The sequence below is a fragment of the Octodon degus genome, unplaced genomic scaffold (assembly GCF_000260255.1).
Source record: "Octodon degus isolate 3935 unplaced genomic scaffold, OctDeg1.0 scaffold00137, whole genome shotgun sequence".
Taxonomy (NCBI): Eukaryota; Metazoa; Chordata; class Mammalia; order Rodentia; family Octodontidae; genus Octodon; species Octodon degus.
The window spans coordinates 6,161,067-6,186,695 of record NW_004524713.1 but is presented as its reverse complement, the minus strand read 5'-3'; the positions used below and the strand labels follow the sequence as shown (position 1 = coordinate 6,186,695).

The window sequence follows — 25,629 nt, the reverse complement described above, 5'->3', positions numbered from 1 at the left end:
TCAAGAACTTTTTTTCTGTGAAATGCACTAATCCCACCCTAAATCTTTCCCCATCCTTTAAGACTCTCTGGGAAGTCTTCTCGAACCACTCCAACCCACATCATACCACCTGTCTTATTCCTCCTGCAGCAAGTCCCACCCAAGTGACCATTCAGAGGTAGTTGTGGGTATGGGATAGTGGCCCTGCCTTTAAGTGTCTGCCCCCCTCTGAGCCTCAGGCCTCTCCTCAGCCCCCTGCCTTCATGAAGTCCTAGAGGAGAGACCTGCAGGGGGCTTCCAGCCACCATCCCACAGGCTCTTGGCCAGTTCCGACTGGGCTTCCTCTTTGCCCCAGGTGAGCCCTGTGCAGTGGGAGGGTGCCAAAGCTTTGCAAGCTTCTGGCTGGAGGGAGGGACTATTACCTCACCCCTCAGGGAGGAAAGGAGCCCACAGCAAAGGCGCTTGCTCAAGACCTCACAGCAGGCTGGTAGTGGGGCCAGGATTCAAAGGCAGTGTGGCTGAAAATGCAAAACCCACCCAGGTTCTCCCTCAACACTGACTTTTCTTAGAGCAGAGGTTGTTGGGTCACCCAGGAAGACATTGAGTCACCTTTCAAGTACAAAGGGGTGTTTCCCCTTGTAGGGTGTGGGAGCGCCCTCTGGTGTCTCTTCTTGGTATCAGCAGGAGTCCTAGAGTCAGTGCTGATTTAAGCTTAAGCACCTGCCCAGGGTCCTGCAGGTGGTTGGGGCACCACCTGCAGGGGTAAGCATCTAGGTCAGCCTGACGCCTCCCACGCGGCTCCAGGCAGCACTGACCCAGGGCCTCACTCAGCTGGGGACAAAGGGAGAAGAGATCTGAAAAGCTTTGCACAGAGTGCCGCTTCTACCAGTTCCCGAGAGCTTCGGCATTGTGGCAACACCAGGACCTCTAGAATATTCTGCTTGTCCACACATGATTTTTACTTTTGTTTTTAAAAAACAAAGCTGTTTTTCTCAAGTAAGGCAAAGAACACTTTATGTCCTAAGTCTCAGCTCTCAGTAATTCGCTGCATAAGATATAAAAGAATATTTGATTTCTAATGATGGTAGCTATGAGTTTCATAATTAACTCCTTTAATCTTACTGGTCTAGGAAATTAGATTCAAAAGGATGGATGGATGGATGGATGGATGGATGGATGGATGGATGGATGGATAGATAGATAGATAGATAGATAGATAGATAGATAGATAGATGCAAGCAAACTTTTAGAATACTAATCCTCCCCAGGCATGGTGCCCAGGGAGGCTGAGGCAGGATCAAGCTCATCTTGGACAACTCAGTGACTTAGAAAGACCCTATCTCAAAAATAAAAATAAAAAATTTAAAAGAGCTGGGGATGTTGCTCAGCGCAACGACTCAGTTGCTGAGATCAGACTTAAGTGGACCTACAAAAGCAGGAGATGGGGCTGGTGAGATAGCTTAATGGACTAAGCACCTGGTTAGGCAATTGCAGGGACGAGGGTTCAATCCCCAGCACCATAGCACTGAGCTGGCCACTGACATGTGCACATACCTATAATCCTAGTGTTGGGGAGGATGAAAATAGGAGGGTCACTTGGAGTCTGAGCTGCATAGTGGGACCCTGTACCAAGGTTTTTTGTTTTTTTTTTCATATGTACCAAGTTTATTTTTTTAAAAAAGCAGGACACAGAATTTATTTTAAGTTAATTTTCTCATTTTTACTGTAATGTTTCATTTTCTCTTTGTAGTACTTGGGATTAAACACAAAGCCTTAATAATGAGCTAAATCTTTAATCCTTTTTCTTTTCTCTGTTCTTTATGTTTGTTTGTTTGTTTGTTTGTTTGTTTGAGGCAGGGTTTCACTTAATTGCTAAATTATTTGGGCTAGGCTCAAATTTGCAATGGTTCTGCCCCAATCTCTTAAAGTTGCTGGGGTCAGAGGCATGTGCCACATGCCCAGCTTTTTTTTTTTTTTTTTTTTACTATCATGTTTAGGATTATTGATTTCTACAGTGTAGTCATTAGGTGAGAAGAGACTGCTATCCTATTATTAAAACAAAATTCAATGGGTTAAGAACCATTCTCCAAATTATAGTGATGAGATAAACAGGTACATTTATGGAGAGAGAAAAACACCATTTGGCCTCGATAAGGGCAGAAGGAGGGCTGTCACTTCCTAAGAGCTGCATTTCTGTAACATTTGACATTGTCCATTAGGCTTGCAGGACTCTTTCCTCCTCCAAACACAGAGGTCCTTTTCTAAGAAATGGAAGGAAAAGGGTCCAGGATTGTCTGGGTTTCGGTTGTGCTCTTGGACCAGGACTCAGCCAGGCCCAGATTCCAAACAAAGGGTTTCAAATAACGAGCCCCAGGGGGTCACCTAGGTCTGTCTGAAGCCAGGGAAGGGAAAAACTGGGACTGGGACAGAGGCGGGTGGGGGACCAAGGATTCTGAACTGTGTCCCAGGATGGTGACTTTTAGGGTTCAGGGGGTGTCACAGCACAAGAGGCTCCAGGCCCTGGGCTAGCCCCTCCTAAGAGCTCTTGTCCCCTTCCTGCCCCTTGTCACACTCTGAGGTCAGAAGACTCCCAAGAAGAGGCTTTCATGGGAACAAGTCTTGCATAACAGCCTGCTCCTAGGGATCTATAATTGATGAGGGCATCGGTGAGAACCTTGGGCCAGGCCTGCCAGGTGAGGGCCAGCGAGGGACTTGCACAAGGTGGTAAACAGGACCAGCCCTGAACCTCACGCTCACGCTTCCACCGGGAGCCAGAAACTTTCAGGGGGCGTGACTGAGAACTGACCCTTCAAACATCCCTCAGAACTCTGTCAGGGGTGTTGCAGCAAATCACCTGAGGCTGAGGCAGCTGAGGTGTGGACACAAGGTCCATCTGAGCTCACATCCAGGACCAAGGAATCTTCAGATGTCCACTCTGAACCAGCTCTGTGCTAGGCCCTTCATGCCTGGGCTGAATCCCAATTCCATTACTTGGTAGTTATGTGACCTCAGACAAACTGTTTCATAACTCTGTACCACCTACAAAAGGGTGCTAACCCAAGTAACTACTAAACAGGGCGAAATGAATCCAATAGGCAAAATGTTTAGCAGAGTCCCCGACACACAGGAAACCTCACAAGTGGTCCACGATAAATACCTTTCCTAGCTGTGTGGAGCTAGGCAAATTATCTCACTCCACAGATCCTTCACTTTCTCGTCTATGAAATAGGAATGATCCCACCCATTCCAAAGGCTACCAAGAGAACTGAATGGGACCCCGTAATAAGGGCTCTGCGTACTGTCCTGGTTCCTAGCAGCCTTATCTATTTCTAAACATCTAAAGAGCCATGGTTGGCACTGTAGCTTCCTCTGACCTGGCAAAACTGTCCTTCTGTGTACCTGAGCACTTTGGCAGCTGTGGCCTTGCTTAGCCATGGAGCTAGCCCCTAAGAAACAGGCGAGGCCGAGGAGCAAAGCCCTCCTAGTCCCTGAACCCCTCGAAGAGCTGAGCACTCCTGGAGGGTCCACCTGCCACCCGCCCAGCCATGATGCACGGATCCCCGGGGAGCCACCCACCTTTCTGCCTCTGATCTCAGAAGGGCTGCAGGAGGAAGGCAGAGCCACAGCACTCAGCAGGGGATGGGGGGCCCTGGGCACAGATAAACTGGCAGCTGGTAGATGGCCAAATGGGGCCAAACAGATGCCAAGGACTGAAGCCAGGCCCCACCCAGCCATTCCCATGACTCGCCCTGCGCTTTCCTGCCGTAGCCAGGTCAGGTCATGCCGTGCTTTCCCACTATTCAGTGCCTTGTGCCTCCTTATCTTGGGAACACAGGGGTATGGTTCATTGGCACAAGGGATCTTGAGGCCCAGAGAGGGACAGTGGCTTCTCTGAGAGCACACGGCACAGTCGTGTCTCAGATAGGGCTTGAGCCCTCCCCCAGAACCCTGTTGGTTTTGTGCAGAGAATGCAAGGCATCAGAAGACTTGGCTTCTCCTTCTAGCTCTGGTACCAACTCTTTATGTGACCCTGGGTCAGGATCTGTACCTCAGTCCCCTGTAACTTCCATAGAATTAAGAGATTGGGACTCCTTTATGAAGGCCCCACTGATTAGAACACCTTGTGTTCTCTCCCTTTTCCAGACCAAACAGAGCCCCAGCTTTGCAAATCTATAGCCTTCTCCAAGTGCTTCCAAGGAGCCCAGCCCTATGCAAGGCATTTCCCAGCTACCCCTTCACCACAGGCTCTGCAGAGCAGGACCAACAGGCTCTCCTGCAAGCAGAGAGGAAAGGGAGCTCGGGAGGTCATGCGGCCTGCTGGGGTCATGCAGCAGCAGTGCGCAGCCTCCTGGCCTTCCCAGCTCGGCTCTGCTCAGGCCCACCTACCTGGCTGAGAACTCAGGGAAAGAGCTCTTCTGCCCAAGCCCAGGTTCTTTTAGAGATTGTGGTCAAGGGGGATGTGACTACGAGTGCCCTAGCAATACCTAACAAGCAGCTCTACACAGGTAAGGCCCTAAGAATTATGGGATGCAGAAAGAGGACTAAGCCCAAGGCCCCTCAGGGCTGGAAGAAAGGCTGGGTTGTCCTCCATAGCCTACTCTGCACTGCTGAGCTGGGAAAACAACTCTATGACCTTACAGAACATTGGCTTCTCCTCATTTTGAGACAAGGAACCAGAGCCTCAGAGAGGTAGTGTGACTTATCCAAGGTCACACAGCTAGAAAGAGCCCAGGCTTCAAACCCGGGGCAGATCAGCTCTGAAGTGTGGCCTCTGGCCTGTCTGTCCTTGCTCATAAGGTGGAGGCCAAGCAGACCTGAGCAGGCCTCCCACTGCCTAACCCACCTTGTACTTCAGGCCAGACTTGAAGTAGCCGAGGAAGGTGGCCGACTCGAAGCCCTGGACCTCTCGGTGCTGCACAGCCCTGCCGTTCAGGTAGTCGTCCAGCTGTACGGTGAAGATGGCGGCCGCCCCACTCTCATCCTGGCTGCACTCATTGCCTAAGAGACACCAGAGCAGCCTGAGTATGGCTTCTGCGCAGAGACAGCCGTGAACTGCCCACGGGGGGTTCCCCGGTCAGGGGCAGAGCCGAGGTCTGCACTCGGCCAGGCTGGCTCTAGAGCCTGGGGTTGTAGCCATTAGTGAAGGACCTGGTATGTGCTTAGAGCTCAGGAATCAGGGAGCTCTCTGCCCATGTCCTGGGGACCATGACTCAAAGGCCTGGACTGTCTGGGGTAGGCAAGGACAGGACGGCAGGACCATTCACCCAGCCAGTAGTGGAGGTCATACTGCAGATTCCCATTCCTCAGCTGCACTGTCTTCAAGATGACGTAGGCGTCGCCTGTGAAGAAGTCTCCGTAGAGGTTGGGCGGCACAGGGACCAGGTCAAACTTCTCCACGCGCCAGATCTGCAGTCCAGGCTGCTTCCCCGCCTTGAGGAACTCCGGGTGTTCTACCACCATGCTGCTGGGCTGGGAGCAGAGAGGGCAGGGCTGAGCGGGGTCCCCTGCTGGGCAGACAGTGGCCCTGGCACAAGGGAGGGAGGGGGCCCCAGCACCAAGAGCCTCCCGCTCTCCGAGGCCCGGGCGAGCCCACCCCTTTCTAGAGTTAGCAAACACGGCAAGACACTGTGCCTCAAATCCTGCACTTTGGCCGGCGTCTGTCCTTCAGGTGCAACATCTACTTCCTCAGGTGCTGAGGGCTGAGGGGGGCAGCAGGCTCTACCTCCCATCTCCCTTCCATTTGTATTGACAATTGGCTGCGACAGCTGTGGTGCCGCGACAGCTGTGGCTCAGAGTGGGGAGAGACTGCCAGGGACCCCCATCTAAGAAGCCACATAGCAGGGCTCTCCTGGACTCCAAGAGCACACACTCGGGGCCCTTGTGATAACTGTGACTGAGAGTCCCCAGGAGCTACCTGCTCCTTCCCTGTACCCTCATGGCTCTTAGAAAGGGAGCTCATTAACCATCCCCCTCTGCAGGTGGGAAAATTGAGGCCCAGAGAGGAAAGGGCACGGACTGAGGTCACTCGGCCTGTTTGCTTCTGCTCTTTGGAAGTGGGAAGCTTGCCCATGCCCCTCCCATACTCCATCACACCCCAAGCAAGGTCGGGACTGTGGGGCCCATGTGGCCTCCTGGGCTGTCTCCCCCACCCCACCCCCCAGCCCCAAATCGCATTTCTTGGAAAAGGCAGAGGAAGGAGGGAGAGGAGCTGGGTCTGCAGGAGCCTGTGGAGAGGAGGTGGTCAGGAACCTGGAGAGGCTGTCACGCATGCACGGGGGCTGAGGACGGGCAGGAGGGTTAGGCCGGAGCCAGGACACAGGGCAGCAGCGGGGGGGGCGCAGGTCACCTCAGGCCGGAGGGGAGAGCTGGCAGGAATAAATAAGGGGCAGACGAGAGGAGTCCAGAGAAGAAGGAGGAATAGCAAAGGGGCTAAAGAGGAGCCAGGAAGAGAAACAAGACAGAAGAGACTGCAGAGTAAGTTGAGAGTAGAGACCACAAGCAGAGGTGAGATGCTGGGACAGAGGAGACCTCAAGGGAGGAGAAACCTCAGGAGGAGGAAGAAATCAGAAAGGCAGGGGTGGGGCTGGGGAGATGGCTCAGTGGAATAAGCGCTTCCCTGGCAAGCGCAAGAGCCTGAGTTCAATCCCCAGTTCTGACAAAAAAAGAAAGGCAGGGGGAGCCGGGCAGATGGGAGGAGAAAGTGGACAAGTAAAAGAAGTCAGCTGCAGGGACCGGCGGGAAATCTGAGGCGGCGGCGAGGGTCTGGGGTCCGGCCCAGGTAAGGTTAGCCTGCGGGGAGGGGAACAGCCAGCAAGGGCCCCGCGCCCCGCCCACCGCCAGAACCCGGGAGCAGCGAGAGATACTTACAAAGCAACAAAACAGTTTATCCATTCTAGACCTGAATTACTCCCCTTTTCCTAGCGCTGTATCTGCAAGAACTTACAATAGACAATTACTCCGGGGACCCGGGCTCCCCGGCACTCACCCGCACCTGGGGCGCCTGCCCCTGGGCAGCTCCTGCCTGGGTCGCCCCCCGCGATGCGGAGGCAGCGCGGGCCAGCGAAGGCGACAGCGACAGCGACAGCGCGCTCAGGGCCAGGAGCAGTGCACGGGCCATGGTGACGACAGCGGCAGGACGGGCACAGGACCCGGTCGGCAGCCTTGCCTGTCTCCGACCTTAAGTAGCCACCCGCCCATCCCGCCCAAGCCCGGGACCGCCCTGCAGGGAGGGCGCGGGCAGGGCTGGGCCCCCGCAGAGGCGGAGATCCATCCGGATCTGGGAGACATCAGTGTTCCCACTGGGACTGACCCGACTGGGTGCGGTTACTCCTTGAACCCTAGCTCTCAGGGGAGGCCCAGCACTGGGGCCTGGCATCCAGCAGGCGCATGGAAAGACTGCGGGGGGAGCCTAGCTCGGCCTGGTTCTCCTGTGTGACCCACCCAGCTCCCTCTACTCCCTGCACCTGAGGTGCGTGGGGGGGGGGATAAATAAATAACATTGAACATTCTGTGAAATGTGGCACTCCCTAACACATCAGAGGATCCTGTTCAGAGCGGCTACTGTGGACAACCCATCTTACAGAAGGCAAAACTGAGTGCTCAGTAGCTAAGCCATGTGTTCACAGCTAATAAATAGTACTGTCAGGATCCGAGCTCTAGCAGTCCTGGATCTGGGCAGAAACGAACCCACTCCTCCACCCTTAGCAGGGCTGGGGGCAGGCAAAGCAAGCCAGACTCAGAGAAGCAGGGCAGGACTGTCAGTTCCTGGGATTACAGGTTCTACTTTACTCCAACTGGCCTGCCTGTCTGCCTTCCTTCCTTCCTTCCTTCCTTTGTAAACCATTTCTGTGTTTTTAAAATTGTGTTTTGATCAAAATCTAATGTCACATAGTTATGCAATATTGTTCGCTCTTGACTCCACCCACGTCTCCCGAGCAGCAGCCACTTCTATCCATGGCCTTTGCTGAGGACACAGGATCCCCTTTGCATCTCTAAATAACAAGCCTGTATCCATCGGAGGCAACCACTACCCCACCCTTCTGGGAAGACAGGATGAGTCTTATTCTGTTTCTGGGCTCATCCCTGGGAAGACAGAGACCTGTGTTCACTTCTCCTAAGTATTTTTCTTTTTCCAGTGCTTCCTCTCCTCACCTACTGCATGGGTAACAGCAGTTGCTGGGGTTTCACCACGCTTAGGGCTGGGTAAGTGGGCATGACCCCTCCTCACAACCTGGCCGTCCACCCCACTCTGATGGCGGCTTATCGAGTCAAGCTGAAGTTTGCCCTCCACAACCCACCACCTCCTCCCTCTTAAGCCAGGATGGGGTCGGAGCCGAGTAAGGAAACAGACATAGGACACAGTGGAGCCTGGAGGGCTGGTTACCAGAAGGCTTCAAAAGGGGGAGACTTGGGACCTGGGCCCTGAAGGTCTGGAAGATGGAGACTAAGAACAAAAGTCATCCCAGGGGACAGAGCGGCACCATGGCCAGTGAACACCAGCTTAGCCTGATACACGGGAGTGAGACGGGTGGGTGCCCCGGAGCCTGCGTGCCACACGCAAGTCTGGATTTTATCCAGGGGCAGCAGGGAGCCCCAAAGGCAGATCAAGTGAGCCCACGCCAGCCTGCAGAGCCCTGCCCTAGTCCATAGTCGGCCCTTCCTTCATAGCTATTTGGAAAATGATGGAAGCCCCCATGTTCCTACAGTATTGATGGAAGCACACACCCGGTTCATCTCTCTGGGTAGTGATTTGATTGTCCAGATTCCAAACACACAATGCAGCATTTCCTACAGAAGCAGACAGAGGAACATGGAAATACATGTGCAAGGGTGTTCACTAGAGCATTGTCCAAAGAACACTGGGAAGGACCCAGATGTCTTAGCTAAATAAATTACGGAGCTGCTGCCGCACAATGGACACTATGCAGCTGTGGATCAGAAAAAAGGAGCTTGATTGGAGAGTGCCTGGCACATAGTAGGCACTCAATAAACACAGTGAGATGTCCAGGGGCAAAAAGCAAATTATGGATCAGTGAGTAAGGTGTGGTTTCTCTCATTCTTTTTATAAGGATAGTATTATTTATCTTTTGCAGGCACTTTTAAGAGTTCAGTAAATGCCGGACTGTTAAGGCAACTTGGCTGGTAAGAGATGGAGAGGGAGACTTTATTCTCAGACCTGAGTGTCAGGGACACGCTCCCCTCACTGCAGTTGGTGTGGGGGAACTTTTTAGGATGGTGAAAGTATTCCAACACTTGACTGTGGTGGTGAAAAAACAATCAATTAAACCCACTAAAAAAAAAATCACAGAGCTCTACGCTTCCAGGGAGTGAACTGTGATGGTATATAAAATATACACCAAGATACTAACCGGAAAAATTTTAAAAGTGTCACTCTGGGGTTTGAAACTTTACAAGTTTATTTCCAATATTGTTTTATTTTTCAGCCAGAAAAAAAAATACCTTTTTACATTTACTTAAAGTGATACTTGCTCATGAGGCCATTAGTAAAATCTAAGTGAGTAGGGAGTAGCACATTCCTTGTCCTTGCAGTCCCCTGAGTGGCCCTGCGGAAACTTTGGTGTCCAGCTGAGCAGCCCCATCCAGGGCCCCATCCTGCCCTGTTGGTGATTAACAGACAGCTACTGTGGCCTGCCCAGGGACCACCAGCCCAGGGTCACCGGCCTCGAGTTAATGGATCACAGAGTCTCCGTAGCTTTGCCTGTAGGTAGCTGTGGGGCTGGTGACTGGGCCCTGGCTCCTGCCCTCTGGGACCCCCAAGCCTATGAACTCTCGCTATAGGCATCAGCAAGTAGAGATGATGAGCAGCAACACTGCCTTACCCTGCCTGCTTCCTGCCTGCCAGAGAATACACGAGTTTCAGGAGGAATGGGAGCATTCGGTTGCAAGAGAAAGACCCCAGTGTTAGGGTTGCTTCTGCCACTGACGTCCTAGGAGACTTGGGTCACTCACTATCCCTGTCTGGGCTTTAGCATCCCCAAATGCAAGACAGGGGTAGGGCCCAATGCTCCAGCTCTAAGCCTTATTTCTAGCCCTGGCAGCCCCTGTTCAATCAGACCCAGAACCTCTGAGTCTCTGGATTTCCATCTGCAAAATGGGGGCACTGGACCAAGCTACCTCTTCATGTAGCATCGAATCAGATATCCCTACTTGAAAAAAGAGGCGCTGCAGTCGCTGCTGGCAGGGTGCCGCCTCACCTCTGAACCCAGGCACAGAAACTGAGACTGAGGGAGGGACAGGCATGTGCTCAGGATCACGAAGCTGGAGGGAGGCGCTCCAGAGATTCAGACACACGTCCGGCCGGCTGGTTTCAGAGCAGAGCCCAGGCTCTGAATAGGAAGATACTGAAGGAGTCCTGGCACCACCTAGGTGGGCAGGGAGCGGCAGATGCCCAGGCAGGGAAAGGATTGCAGCTGCTAAACCAGTCCAGGCCAGGCCTTGCTGGCAGCCGGGAGGGAGTCTCTGGGGCAGCCCTTTCCTTCACACCTCCCAGGAAGGGGCAGGAGAGCAGCCAAGGAACCCTCCAGACCTGGAGCCACTCCCAGGAGGGCACATCCTAGGAACATTCTTAGGCCTCTATCTACCTGGTGCCACAGGGCACTCAGGTCTGGCATGGTTTCTCCACTTGGTGGCAGCCCCATTGCTACCCACTCCCTCAGTGAGCACATCCTAGCCCCTGCTCTTTGCCCCACCTCCCCCTTGACCTCTGACCTCGACAGCAACAGCGACAGTGACAGCTCCTCATCTTGCCCAAGGCCACACGCACAGCAGGCAGCTTCTCAAGAGTCTGCCAAGGGATGGCCCAGTACTGCTCAGGTCCCTGCACTGTAGTCCCTTCCCCTGGGGTTGAACCCAAGACCCTCATGACCGGCCCTGGCTCAGCTTGTGCCTTGACTTCAAGCTGGCCTCTGGATTGGGCTGAGCCTTCCAGGGTGGCTATCAGACACCGGAGAAGGTGGCCACACCCTCTGCCTCCAGCCATAAGGCACAAAAGGCCTTGGCCAGGCCTGGCAGACTCGCCCTGTTCCCTTGCACTCTCAACACTGTTGTTCTTGCTTTCCCAGCCACCATTCGTGGGAAGCGCTCTCTCTGAGCCTGTTTGCCTTGGGCTCGCTGTGTTCTGGGATCCTCCTGGGAGCACACGCCCTCTGGACAGCACTCAGGAAACAGAGGAGCCAGTTATGAAACCCAGTGAAACTGGACAGGGCCTCACAGAGCCCTGTGGACTTACAAGGATGCAAGGGTTTTTTTAAATATTTTTTTATTATTTATTTGGTATAGAGTCTCACTATGCAGTTCGGGCTCGTAGTGATCCTGCTGCTTTCAGTCTCCCCAGCACTGGGATTACAGGTATGCACCACCATGCCGTTTCAGGCCTGCTCAGCATGGGGCTGGCAAAGAATGTAGTACCAGGGATTGAACACAGGTCCTTGCACTTGCCAGTCAGGCACTTAGACCACTGAGCTATCTCCCAGCCAAAGATGCAAGTTTTAAAATCCAGCACACCTGCCTCCTATAGCCCCAGGCATCAGTTTCCCTAACTAGAAAATGGGGGGAATGGTACCAACACATGGAGGAGCTCCCCAAAAGTGTGCACCCCTCTTCCTGAACAGCCTGCTTTCTTTGCAGGGGCCTGCACTTGGCAAATGCACCCTGAATAAATAAGCAGCATGGCGCTGCTGGAGAAAGGCAGTGCAGCTGGGCTGTGTAGCTTGGAGAATCTGTTCTGTCCCTCTCTGAGGCTCAAGTCACTTGTTTGCAAGTAGGAAGAAGCCTGCTGGGGACATTGGACAGAGCAGAGCTCATTAGCAGTGGCATCAACAGGCTCTTCTCTTTCTAGACGATGGCACCAAGAACAACAGGGCAGTGTCCCAATGCAAGTGCCTGGCAGAGAGCTGGAACTCGGGTCTGTTGATGAGCAGGCCAAAGCTGTGGCCTGGGTCTCCACAGTCAGGGCCAGCTAGGCCTTTGCCTTGGCCAGATCTGTCCTGGGTGTGGACAGCTATTGAGAAGACGGCCAGCAGGGCTTGGATGCAGCCACTGCCAGCAGGCCAGCTATCCCAGGAACTGAAGCCACTGGCCCCTGCCCAGCTTCCGGAGCCAACCCCACCTAGTGCTAATGCCAAGGTGGGACATCTGGAGAGGGCCTGCCCCACTGCTTTCTGACCCTGTGCCCTGGCAGTGGTGAGACTTGGCCCTGGGAATGAGTGCCAGGTCCTGGCTGCAGGACTCCTGCAGCAGGCAGCATCCCTCCCCTGGGGAGGCGCAGGCCCTGGGAGGTTTGCCCACCAGCAGCTGGGGGCCAAATGGCTACAAAAACTGTCCAGGCCCACTGGCATAAAGACAAATCAGCAGCAGGGCAAGGAGGCCCAGTTGCAGACACTGGGGCTGCAGAACCAGCAGAAGATTCGGGTGTAGGGACACCCTCAGTCTGTGAACCTGCTGGGAAGAAGGCAGGGTCTGTGATGCCCCAGCCAGCGTCAGGAGAAGCCGCCTGCATGGCAGCTCCATGGAGGTAGGAAATGAGGGAGAAAACAAAGGGAACAGCCTCCTGCTTGGGATTGAGAAAAGGTCCAGCGGAGAAGCCTGGGTGCTCCTGGTTACTCTGATCAACCTGTCAACTGAGTGGCCTGGAGCGAGTCACTTTGGCCCTCTGAACCTTGATTTTTCTCATCTGCAAATGAGGATTCTAATACCCTCTTCCTGGGGTCCCTGTAAGAATTTAATAAGGTAAAATGCATTTGGGGCTCAGCACAAGGCCCGGTGCTCAGGGAGCTGGTGGAAAGAAGAGCTTCTAATGCCTCTAAATACCTCACCTATAAGGAATCACTTACATTTGTCTTTTTCTGGCTGGCTTTCATGACTGAGATGGGGTACATGGGTGGGTTCCCATTTCGGTTTCCTTATGTATAAAGTAGAGTTGTGAAAGCCTTTCTTAAATGCTAGTCAAGATGATTCAAGGAGAATAAATATGCAAAATCCTAGGACCGTGCCTTTTGTAAAATACTCGTTTCCAAAAGCAAGGCTTTCGGCAGCATCATTCACAATGACAAGCATCCACTGATGCACGAACAACAAAACCTATATGCACACACCAGGATATTACTCAACCTTTAGGTGCAAGAGAACTCTGCGGTATGGACGGCCCTGAAGACAGTATACCAAGTGAAGTGAGCCAGTCACAAGAGACAAACCTAAGTGATTCCCTTTAGATGAGGGATTTACAGGAGTTAGAATCATAGAAACTGAAAATAGAATGATGGTGGCTGGGGTCTGGGGAAGAGGAATGTCTGGCCTCTGTTTGAAGGGGTCAGAATTTCCATGTAGCGAGATGAAGATGCCGTCACACGTCATAAATATCTTTAATAGCATGGAGGTGTATGCTTAAAAATAGCCAAGGTGATTAAATTTAATGTTATATGTATTTTACTTTAATAAACAAAACTAGAAAAAATGCTGGCTTCCTCTCTCTTCCTGAGAGATAACTGGCTACCCAGGCGTGAGCCAGCCCTGAGGACCAAGGCGACAAGGGAATCAGGCCCTGTCTAGCATCCTGGGGTCCCTGCTCCTTTGGCCGAGGGCACTGCCTGCCTGCCTGCCTGCCTGCCTGCCTGCCTGCCTGCCTGCCTGCCTGCCTGCCTGCCTGTGTGGAGATCAAGTTCAACCCTCACCAGGATCCAGCAGGGATGGTGCAAGCAGATGGCTCCAAGCTGACCTTTGTCCAGGCAGCACTGTCTGGAGGCCATAATAGGTCGGGACCAGGTCCTCCTGCTGTAGGCTCCACATGCAGCCCTTCTCTGTCCCCAAGCCTCGCCAGCCAGCTGCAGCCCAAATTCCCTCTGTGCTGGACTCTGGTGGGCAGCGTGAACCCACTGTCCACATGGGTGCTGGTTTGCAGCCCTTGGGCAGTGTTCTCAGGAAAGGCAGAAGGGGCCAGGTGCAGAGAAAAGGAGGGATAGCAGAACCGGGGCACACAGGATGTGTCTCTGTGAGGCCAAGGTATCCCAAAGAACCAACAGAGAGGAGGGTTAATGACCTCTAACAAAAAAACTACCAGGTCATGCTCAGGATTGAATCTGACCAGAGCCCAGATCCGGATCAGCAGGGGGTGAGGGCAAAGGCTCCCTCTGCAATACTTTATTTCCTTCTCTGTACAAGTCAGGGAGACTCCCCCTTGAGGGGTGCCTGGTGGCTTAAAGGAACCTCTGGCACCATGCTCAGTAGCCCTCAGACCCAAAGATGACCCCCAGCTTGTGTTTAGTACCCACGAGGCCTCTGCATCCCCATTCAGATGCTGTGACTGGGTGACACTGGCCAAGGACCTCAACCTCTCTGAGTTCCAGTGTCCTCAGGCATAAAGTAGCCAGAACTTGATACTATTAGGCTGAGGCAGGAAGGTCACAAGATGGAGCCCAGCCCAGACAACATAGCAATTTAGGAAAACTCTGTAGATAGACAGACAGACAGATAGACAGATTTTTAAAAGGATGGGAATACAGCTCAGTGTTAAGGTTCTGGCTTCGGCCTCCAGTACAGGAAAAAAAAAAAAATCAGTTACTAAAAACTCCAATGAAGAGGGTCATAGGATATAAAAATAACAGGTAGGAAGGATGAAGAGGTCCAGAGGGCTAAGAAGCAGCACGAGGGCAGGGTAATCAAGCTGAACTGCTCCTGGTACTCATGCTAAATGAGAACTCAGTGGTTCTCACCACAAAACTGATACAGAGCAGGAAACTACGCAAGGATATGTTCAATTGCTTCACTATAAAACCGTTTTATTCTGTCTACTCGGGCCCTATAACGTAGTGTTATTTTCCTTAAATATACGCACTAACTTTTTAGGAACTAGCATGCCTGAGGCCCCAGATTCCCTTCCCATCATGGAGCGGGGAGGCAGGCAGATAGACAGACACAGAGACAGACAGAGATTAACAGATAGGAACTCCAAGTACTGTCACATCATTAGGGATTCTTCCATTTATTTCAAACTTTGCACCACTATATTGAGAGTCAAAGACACTTTCATTGCTACTAATCCTTTTGATTCCACTTGATTTAGGTAGCACCCTGGATGCTCCTCCTTCCTCTCCCAGCACAGAGGGTGCCCATAACCAGTGGGAGGAGTAGTGTAAGAGCCGGCACACGGCAGCGGGCAGGAAGGAGGGCTCCAGAGTGGGTGCCACCTTCTCTTCATAGGTGCACTTGGGCTGCCCCTGCATCCAGGTACCTGACAATCACCAGCATCACCCCACAGGTACCTGACCCTCTGGGGGCTTCTAGACCCCTCTGGGCAACCTGCCCCCCCAGGACACTGCCTGAATACCTGCACCAAGACAACTTCATCCCTTCCACCTCACAGCACCCCAAGCCCACACGCCAGCCACTGTCCTAGACCGATGTCCCCATCTGCCCCTGGAATCATCACCCCAGCTTCTTCATTGCATGAAGCCCTCTCTCCCTCAGTCCCTTATTCACAGGGATTGCCTTATCTCCTCCCAGACTCTCCACAGCCCCCAGTGCAGACAGAAGTCAGGGCTCTGGGGCCCAGCCCTTTCTGATCTGGGTCCACACACCCATAAATCTGCATTGCAGACTGATCCCCAAACAAGGCTTTATCTAACCTGGCCCCAACTTCCTGCCTCCTGGACACCTGTGGGTACCCTGGCTCTGCCCCCCATTGGGTCCTGGGGCTAGCTCTTTGCCTTTCTGGGCCTCAGTCTTCCCTCCCACCATGTGCCCAGAGCCCTTGTGCAGATGAGACAAAACAGAGCAGTGAGTTCCTGGCGGCAGGCAGCACGGGGAGGGCTCAGGACGCATCCCCTTGCAATCCAGGGCTGCCTGTCCTTCCAGGCTCAGCAGCAGCTGGCTGAAATCTGCTCCCCCAACCTCCACCACAGAGCCAGCCCTCATTCTCCCCTAAGGCTGGAATGCAGACATGTTCAGGCCAGCTGCAACCAGGGAGGAGCAATGAAAGAAAGAGGACAGAGGAGAGGAAAATTACCCAGCTCCAGCCAGGGCCAATGCTGGCTGGCTCTGCTGGAGAGGGGCTCTGGGGCCCAGCAGGCCCTCCTCGCCCTGTGCACTTGGCCTTGTGCCCTGACCATCTGAGCTAGAGGCGTGGTGGGGGTCACCAGCCCCCCCAACTCCTCTGAGACACTCCCAGTCTTTGGCATCCAAAGAGACCAGGAGGAGGAGGGGGAAATTGGCAGGGCTTTGTGAGAAGAAATTTGGCTCCTGTTGTGCTTGCTGGAGCCCCAGGCATGGACAGGAGAGAGTGGAGATGAGAACGGGCCGCTGTGGCCTAGGAACCAGTTGCCGTACCTCCAGCCCCACGCTCCTGAGCAGGTTTCTGCATCCCGTGCATGGCATGATGCCCAGCTCCCGTACACCACACACCAGGCCTGTCACACGCCGTCCTGCTGTCTGTGCTATAACCGCGTCCCGAGTCACTTATGCCCTGGATCATGCTCCACGTACCCTGTCACATCTGCTATACGATCTCTACCACTGCATGCCAGCCTTCCAACGCCACGTCACTAGACCAGGTCCTGAACCCTGGAAGTGTGCCATAAAACTCGTCCTGGACCCACAAACTGTGTCCCTTACCCCCTGGTTCACATCTGGAGAGGAGTAGGGGGGTGAATGCAATTTAACGGTTAAGGTGGCAGCCAATGGTACAGACTCAGCCCGCTACACCTTCGGGACTTTGCAAAAGTTGCCTCTGTTCTCACAGCCCCAGCTCTTAGCTATAATGGAAATGACATCAACATCACCCAAGAGGGCAGTCGGGAGGATTAAGTTAGATAATGGAGTGAAGGTGTTCAGCCCAGAGCCTGGCTTAGAGCAAATGCTGCAGACTGTTCCCAAGGACTGTTGCCAGCATCCTGGGTGCTGCGTACCAGGCTCGCCTGTCCCCAGCTCCTGGGTAGGGAAGACACCATACACACAGGCTGCAGGGAGGGTGGGATGGTTGCCTCCTGCGAGCAGAAATCCAAGGTTCAGGGCTGAGCAACTGAAGGGAGAAACTGGAAGAGGAACAGGGATCTGCACATGCAAAGGGGCAGACAACGGCAGATCAGTGGTTGGCTGCAGGGTGGCTGAGGACACCACACTGGACCTCCTGGGGTGGCAAAAATGTTCTCAAATTTTGATTCTGAGGATGACTGCATAGGTGCGTGAGTTTACTAAAAATCAATGCATTCATGCAAATGTGTGAATTGTGTATATGTAAATTATATGTGAATTTCTTTAACCAGTGTTGTGGTTATATTTTAAGAGTGCTGTTATTTTGTTTGTTTGTTTTTTTAAGCCCCTTCCCTCCCCCAAGCACCACTCAGCCAAAGCATTCAGGGTAAGAGCCAACTCTGGTGGGCAACTCACAACTGGGAGTAGCCTGGGGCCACAGCATGACAAGGTGGTTCCCAAACACCTCTGCAGACCAGGTGTGTGGCAGACTCGCCCAGGGAGCTCCGGGAAAGTACAGGCTCCCAGGCCTCACCCTCAGCCTCTGACTCTGGACTTCTGGAGTCCAGGAACCCATGATCCAGAGGCTCAGCCTTGACTCAGGACCTCTCAGCAAAGCCCACCACCTTCCTTTCACACCAGGGGAAACCGAGAGTTGAGCAAGTAACAGGAGAGCCAAGTCCAGATCCCCGCCTGTTCCTTCTCCCTTCTCTCCTTTCCCTCCGCCTCCCGCCCACAGCAACCCTGGTCCCCATCCTCCTGTGACTCAGGGCTCTGAGTCACCCTATGGCACCACAGGGGGGAAGCTTCTTAGGAAAAACAATCTCCAAACAAAGCTTCCCTGATCTGGGGAAGAGGATAGGCCCAGGGGGGTAAGAGGTGGGGAGGGAAGGGAGGTCACCAAGTGCAGTGGCAGGCCAGGGATCCTCGGACATGATCTTTGCTCTTGGCCACTGACTTACATGGGGGTCTAGATAAGGTGCTCCTCTACTCAGGGCCTCAGTTTCCCCATCTGTAAATAACATCCCTACTGCACAGGAAAGCTAGCTCATTGCGGAGCAGGCATCATGGGAAAGTCTTCATAAGCCCTGTCTGGTTGAATCACCCCCAAAACCCATGGCTGGCCTGGTCCCATTTTATAGATGGAGAAACTGAGGCTCAGAAAGGTTTAGCCAAAGACTATGCAGTACGGAAGTACAGAGCATGCCTAAAACACCTTCAAGCCTGTCTCTCCCTTCGTACACCTCTGCTGGTACCTACTGCACAGGGAAGCCTGCGGAGGAGATCTCACCAGGCATGTAAGGTGAGTGGCTCTGCCTTTTTACTGTCCGGGGGGTATGCACAAACAAAGGTAACCACTCAAGTGGCTGTAGGCAGTGGAAGCATAAAGAGGAAGCCCACAGCCTGTCGGGGCCACACAAGGGGAGCACTGGAGCACAGCCTTCGAGGACGAGCAGGGGTTTGTCTCTGCAGACACCGGAGCTGGCCAGCCAGGTACAGGCACTGCAGGAGGTGTGGCCCACACAGAGAAACGCACAACTGGGCTGCAGACCTGGAAGCTGGTACCCAGAACCGGAATGCTCCCCAACCACCCGTCCTCTGAGCAGGTTTTGGGGGGCACCTCAGGTCCCTTGCTACTTACCCCTGGGTCACAACTGCACCCGAGGACTTCTTCCTCAGCCATGGCTGGGCTGGCCAGGGAAAGGCGGACCCCATGACACAGGCCAACCGAATCATATCAGCCTATAAATAGGACCCTGTGGGTTAGCCCTGGATAGCTGTGCCAGGCCTGCCTCTACAGGCTTCATGGACGTGCAGTTCCGGAAGCAGCCCTTCTGCCCAACACAATGAAACACCAAAACTTCCTCAGGAAAATACTGTTCACGCTGCACTTGCTTCACTTTCTTCCCCATGAGGCCGGGGCTCAGGGAGGAGCCCGCCTTCCCCTCTCGGATACCAGAGCTGGGCTGGGGCTCCTCTTCTGCCCCCCACCCCCTGAGGACCTGGGTTGTGGGTCAGCCACAACCTATCTCTGAGCTTCAGTTTCACAAATGTGAATTAGGGAGATTACATGAGGCCTTTACACCTCTGTACCTGGAATGCTCCATCAAAATGCTCTCGCCGTTGATACCCCTCCCCCAGTCAACTTGAGAATATTTAAATTATCAGCATTTAAAAAATTAAAAATTGCAGTGAACATTTGAATCAAGACAATGAACAAGTCCAGGGGGTACAGCTGGGGTGACCTGGGGTGAGTCACCATCCCTCTCTGGGTTCCATTCCCTGGCCATCAAAGGAAGTTGCTGGTGCCCAGAAGTTTATATTTTTTTAATTTAAAAAATGTTTTTGTTTCAGCATTTCTGAGAACCTGGCCAGCTGGCCATGATAAGCCAGCCTGGTGCCGTGTGCTAAGTACAAAGAGACAACTAAGACGTGATCCAGGACTCAGGCCTGGTCCTGGGCCAGACCCCAGTGCCAAAGGCCTTTCCCACTGAAGGCTTCCCTGGAGAATGCCGGGGACATCTTGTTTCTAGCACAGATTATGAATTAGTGGCCAAAAGGCTGGGCTCCGCAAGGGGCAGATTATGACATGGACAGGGTCATGACCAGCCAATGGGAAAACGAGGATAAGCGGGCCATTCCCTGGACCATTCCCCGGACCAAGCACAGGCTAAGGACTTTACTTCCCCACAGTGTCATTCTCAATAACCTAGCACCCGTTTCACAGATAAGGAAAATGATGCCGAAAGAAAGTGAGGGACTCATTAGAGGACATAGCACAATTAGACTGGAGTGAAGCTTGCCTGAGCCCAAGGCTTAGCCACGCTTGGTACACCAGGGACAGCCCTGGGCATCAGTAGGCGGGACCTCCAGGCCAAACAGAGTAAGGGCACGGATCAGAGAGGAGCGCCAGGAATCTCACTCTGCATGTGGTGCGTGGTGACAAGGCTCTGTGAGCAGCTTTGGGCATTGCTCCTTCTGTTCTGCCTCCCCCTGCCTGCTGCCGACTCCCTGCGCTGAAATCTCCTCAGTCAGGTAACCCATAGCTCCCTGGCACCTACAGCCTGAAACTGGGCATTCAAGGTCCGGCCATGCCTTCCTGTAACCTCCTGGCACACCCCACCTCCTTCCCACGCTGCTCGCCGGGCCCTGCACAGGGCTCCTCCAGGTTGTCATGCCTGGCACATACAGCACTCTAGCCTGGTGCTGATCTAGCCAAGAGCAAAAGCCCTGGATGGCAACCTGGATCCCTTGGCACTCTGGGCCCAGCTGCCACTCTCCCTCCTGGATTAGAGTAGCTTTCCTGGGTCAGGGTGAGCCGATTCACCTCCCTCTCCACACTGAAGTCAGCAGGAGTGGGCCTGGTAGTGAAAAGTACAAAAAGCCAAGAGAATCCTGGGAAAGCACACTTCCTACGATTGCCCAGTGTCAGGCCTCTTACTAAAGCATGGTGCTGGGACACCCCAGTGTGGACAAACCAAAAATGACAGGCTTGGGCCTCATCAGGACGGCCCCTGGGTCTGGTTCTTTCAAGGGTTCTGATAATGATATCCACGCAAGTATCCTCCATACTTGCAAAGTCCCAGTGGCCTAGCATAAAATCCAATCTTAAAGGCAGCATGACCTAGCTGTCCCTTCTCCCCTGACTTTCGCCCTCCATGCCCCCTTCACTGGCTGCCCTCTGGGTCTGATTTCGGCCCTGCAAAGATTCCCAGGCTCCCACCTACCTCTGAGCCTTGGGTCCAGGCTGTGACTGGCCCCTTCCCTGCTGAGCCTATGTCTCCCCTAACCCTGTTTTCCTCTTTAGGGCCTGGCTTCCCTGGGAGGCCTCCTGGTCTATCCAGACAAGACCATGTCTCTCCCACCAACGCCACCCATCATCACAGATCCACCCTAAGATCCAGGCAAGATAGAGAAATCTTGTCCTTTGCTGATTTCCCTACGACCAGCTCAGGCCCTAAATATCCTTCAAATGGATTCATGAACCAATGAATAAAGAATGAATGAATGAATGAATGAACCCATTCTATGTATGTAACTCAAGAGAAGAAAGTGGTCAGAATCCTGCTGAACTTCAGAAGCAGCAAAACAGAGTCCAACTGAGAAAGTCAAAGAGGGAGGAAGAAGCCAGAGTAACACCTCCCAGAAACTAAGGAGAAGGTGTGGAAAGTGCCCGCCAGGAGCTGCAATGGATGGAAGCCTCGGGATCCAACCAGGACTCCTTGGTTGAACTTAAGTTCATGGAGGTGAGCAGGAGGTGGGCAGAGCCACAAGAGGTGAACAGGCAAAGTTCTCAGGTGACAAGTACCTGGCTGGGGCTGAAGCAGCCTGGCCCAGCTGGGCCTGCAGCCGTGGGGCAGGCAGAGGACAAATCCTCGTGTCACTGCTACAATACCAGGAACAAAGCAGAACACTACTGACAGGTGAGACAACAGTGCTTGGAGATGGGAAGGCAAGAGTGTGGGAATATGGATAAGGGCAGCGACTGATGGAAGATCTGCCCCTCTCTGGGCGCAGCAGGCCTTGTGGGAACCCCCTGGCCCTGTGAGAGTCATCAAAAAGCCCTTTCACCTAAGCAGGAAGAGGAACAACTCGACTGCGGCCCACTTGCATTGCCCCCAGAAGCCAGCAGGCTGCAGCAGGTGAGTAAGGCCGAAGTAAGGCCCATGCACATCCATCTCTTCTCCTTTTTGGTCATCGACAGTGACATCATGAGCTTCCCAGGCTCCTTGCACAATGACAGATTCACTTCCGCCTTGGTGCTGAGGTGTAGGCTGTCCCCTTCTAGGGATCCTTCCTGTTTCACATCCCTTTAGCATCTAGGAGCTCATGCAGTCTTCACACTGAGCTTGTCAGGTGGGCAGGGTGTGCCTGTCTTCTAGGTAGAGAAACTGAGGCCCCATTGGGAGGAGAAGCGGGTCTCCTGGCCTACAGCCCAGGGCTGCACACTCTGCCCTCCCAACCCACTCAGCGCTCATCTGGAAATGTGATCACCAGGTGGGCCCCACCCTGCCAGATGACTCAGCCATCGGCCCACACTTCTCAGGTGCTTCTCCCTGGGTCAACAAGCAGGAGACTTGGCGGCCACACCCCAGTTTTTGTCACCTCTCGGGGGAATCCCTGCCCCTCCTCCTCCTGGGGAATCTGCTCTTCTACAGAGACCTATCAGCAGGCTTGAGAGGGAAAGCAGCTCTCCTGAAGTCACATGACAAACAGGCAGCACAGCCAGGGTGGGAGGCAGGCATCTGGGCACCCAGCCCAGGCCTCAGCCTCTCCCTCACCTGGCCTCCCTCGCAAGTGTGGGTGAGGACGGAATGAGGTACCCAACAGACACGGGCTCTGAGCCTTATGAGGAAAACCACAGCACCCTCTTGGAATCCACAGAGGTCACCAGTGGCTGCTTCCACCCTGCAGGCCCCAGCGTCCCCTGGCAGCCAGGGTGGGGGTCAAAAGCACCAGGGGTGTCTGAGTTACTGTACCTACCTCTCCGGGCTGCAAGCACGAAAACAGTGGCTCCTGGGAAGGTGCTGTGACCACTGCGGCCAAACCACTAGACAAGGGAAGTCAGCAGCACCTGGAAACAAAGCACCCAGAATCTCAGCATCAAGGGGGGAAGGGCACCTCGCCGAGTCCACCTAATGTTTCAACTCCTACGCTTACACCTCTCACAACGGGGCGCACACTCCTACCAAGGCAACTAACAGGCGCTGTCGGAAAGTCTGGCTCGTTAAATGAATCGTTCTTAGGATGCAAAACCTCTCTCCTGGCCCGCACCTGCTGGTCTCAGGTTCTGCTCTCTGGGTCACTCAGAACCAGTCTGTCCCCTGTCTCCCAATGGAGACTTGAATACAGGGATCCTGGCTCCCCTCAAGGACTCAAAACAGCGTGTCCCCATGTCCTTCCATTCGTCATAACTTGAGGGTGTCCAGATCTTTCACCTCCTTCATGGCCCCAGGCAGACCTTTGCCCATTGACAGCATAAAAACCACAGTCAGATAATCAGAAGCTCTACCCAAGGCAAGGGCAGGGAGAACTCTTACCGCCATCATTCTAGAAATTACGCCTCGCCTCTATTAATCCAGCCTAAAATTCCCACCCCATCTGAGGCAACCCTACTGTGAGCCTAAATCCAGCCAACCTCAGAGCTGTGGGTTGGACTCTGCAGTCCTGCAAACTGGCCCCGTACTACCTACCTACCTAACCTGACCAGGCTACATCATTTCTCTAAGTATTTCCTTCTCTGCTCAACACAGACACAATTAGAAGCTACTTCATAAGGTTATTAGGAAAAAATAAAAATGTTTATGATTACTCTGATTATTATAATCTATTTCCTATAAGCTGCACCCTTCGCACCCTGCATAAAAGCAACTAGGGGACTCAGGTGTTCACATGTCGCACTCCCACCTCTCCACCTATGGGTTGTTCAGTCATTGCTCTGTTGCTCTGCCCCCAGTGCAGCAGCAGCAGCAGTGCCCAGCGCTGCGGATGGGTCTTTCACTGCCCCACTCCCAGGCTGAGGTGCCTTGGAGGTGAAGATTCTGTCTGCTGCACTCCTGAGGCTTTGGCCCAGCAAGTGGGTCAGAGATGCAGGAACAAGGGACCATCCTGCATCAGCCCTCCAGGGACAACCTGAGCTTCTCACCACCAGAGGACCAGTCATCTCCATCTGGGGCAGCTGGGCACCTGGCTCCTACCCACATTGGAAGATTTCTCCACTCAAACCAGCTTCTCCAAGCCCAGGGCAGAGTTCAAGGTCCCACATGCAGTGGGGCTGTATGGACTCCCGGGATTATAACACAAACAAACCCTGTTCTCAAGCCAACAGGAAGTAGCCTGTATTTGCTGATTGTTTCTGCATTGTGGGGGAGACAGGTGCACAGTGGGGCATGGTACCCAAAGCCTGAGAGGAGGGAGGGCAGGTGTTTATCTGGGTCTTTCAAACCAGCTGTTAACTGGCATCTCTCTGGCTTTGCTCAAAGGGTCCTGCAGAAACTTCCTGGTTCCCAGGGACAGGTCAAACCAGACTTGGGTTTCGTGATAGCTGCAAGTGACAAATGACCTTCCACTCTCTGTTAATTTTGAATGAGGAGGAACTCTGCAAATCTAGCCCCAAACCGCACTCCCGTGTGCATTTGAGGTAGTGTACAGCATCCCAAGCACAGCCTGCTTTCCCATCTCGGCAAACAGCACCCTGGTCCTCCATCCACACAAGGGACCAAACTGTTGCTCTCACCTCCAGCCACACCCTCTCCCTCTCATCTCCTCTCAAGTGCTCCTCTACTCCCCAACCCCACTGCTGGTGTCTTGGTCCAGGCTGTCACCTTGCACTGGGTGGCCTCCAGGGCTCCCTAACGGGTCCTCCTGCTTCCCACCTGTCTGCCCTCCAGTGCAACCTTCTCAGGGCAGGCCCCGGCCCCACTGCCTGCTGTGCAGACTCTGTCAAGTTTCCCTCAGCCCCTATTCAGAGTCCAAGGTCCTGGGCAAACTCTCAGTATTTGCCCTTCACAATCTGCCCTCAGGGATCCCTTCAGCCTCAGCTCCCATCAGCTCCTGTCTTTCACCTGCACCCTGCTGCCTGCACCTGGAGTCCCCCAGGTAATCTCCACACACACCTTCCTCTAATGTGCCCACAGGCCCCAGCTCTTCCCAGCCACACGGTAATATAATGGTTGATTTCCAAGTCAGCCTCTCCTAGATTAAGGTCTGCTCCTGTATATTCCAAAGCCTGGTCCCAAGCTGGGGTCACCACAGCTCAGATCCACTAAGGGAAGAAACCAGGGAATCATGTGCTTGCACAATGCAGCACATGTGGGTGCGTGCGCGTGTGTGCGCACACACACACACACACACACACACAGCCTGCTGAGAACACAGATGCTGCCATCTATGGGCAAGAAAAAATCAGCGCTTCCTGGTTTTCAACCTTGGCTGGGTGTGGCAGGAGCCCAGCTAATTCCAAGTAGTTCTGTTCTTTATTTTGTTACTTAAGGCTACAACTACTGGAAAACCAGATCCACAAACCACTGACTCTAGTTCACCGCCCACAAGCTTCCACCAGAAAGGGAGAAGTTTAAGTCCACCACTGACAGTCCCAGCCCAGGTGCTCACTTGGGCTTGTCTGTTGAATTTCATCTGAGAGGATAGGGACAGCAGCCCCTTCTGAGGGACAGCTGTCCACTCAGGGAAGGCAAAGGCCAGCCCCTGCATACAGAGCCCGCCACCAGTGAAAATGTGCAGCTGCCAGGAACCACATCTGCCCAGGGGGCTAAGGGGGAGATTTCTACCCTGCGGTGGGGAAGTGGGGAGCTGTCTTTTTCACTCAACGCGACCACTCCCAACTTCCTGGGAGGACTCTAAGCTTGCATCCCACGACACTGGAAGGGCTTAATGGCCACCTCCAGGACAGTATTTATCACTTTCTGTGTAATGACCTGAGAGGTATCGTGTCTCATCCCCAGTGAGGTGGCTAGGGAGATGTCGCTGTGCTCATCTTTCAGAGCAATGACGTGGGATCAGAGAGGTGAAGAAATGTGCTGGAGGTCACACAGCTAAGACAGTTCCCTTCAAGGCAGGCTGCCTCCTCTGCATCTTGGTCTCTCTAAATTTCGAGCTGAAAGATCATCTACCATCATTAGTGAAGAACACAAAGCTCTGGCTGCTCTAGCT

The 25,629-nt window shown here is 53.6% G+C and overlaps 1 protein-coding gene across 3 annotated transcripts in view; it reads right to left on the bottom strand.

The window, feature by feature from the left end:
- The window catches only part of Gsn (gelsolin), a 52,299-nt gene that overhangs the window by 17,229 nt on the left and 9,441 nt on the right, over positions 1-25,629 (bottom strand). Inside the window, exons 2-4 of one of the 3 annotated variants that reach the window (XM_023701585.1) lie at positions 22,444-22,534; positions 5,244-5,448; positions 4,823-4,977 (exon numbers count right to left, since the gene is read on the bottom strand). In XM_023701585.1, coding sequence (XP_023557353.1) covers positions 4,823-4,977; positions 5,244-5,439 — 351 coding nt within the window. In that variant the 5' untranslated portion in view covers positions 5,440-5,448; positions 22,444-22,534. Of the gene's footprint in view, positions 1-4,822; positions 4,978-5,243; positions 5,449-6,964; positions 7,149-18,601; positions 18,664-22,443; positions 22,535-25,629 lie in introns of those variants that run through there. The other 2 variants (XM_023701584.1, XM_004641484.2) reach the window with 2 other exon arrangements.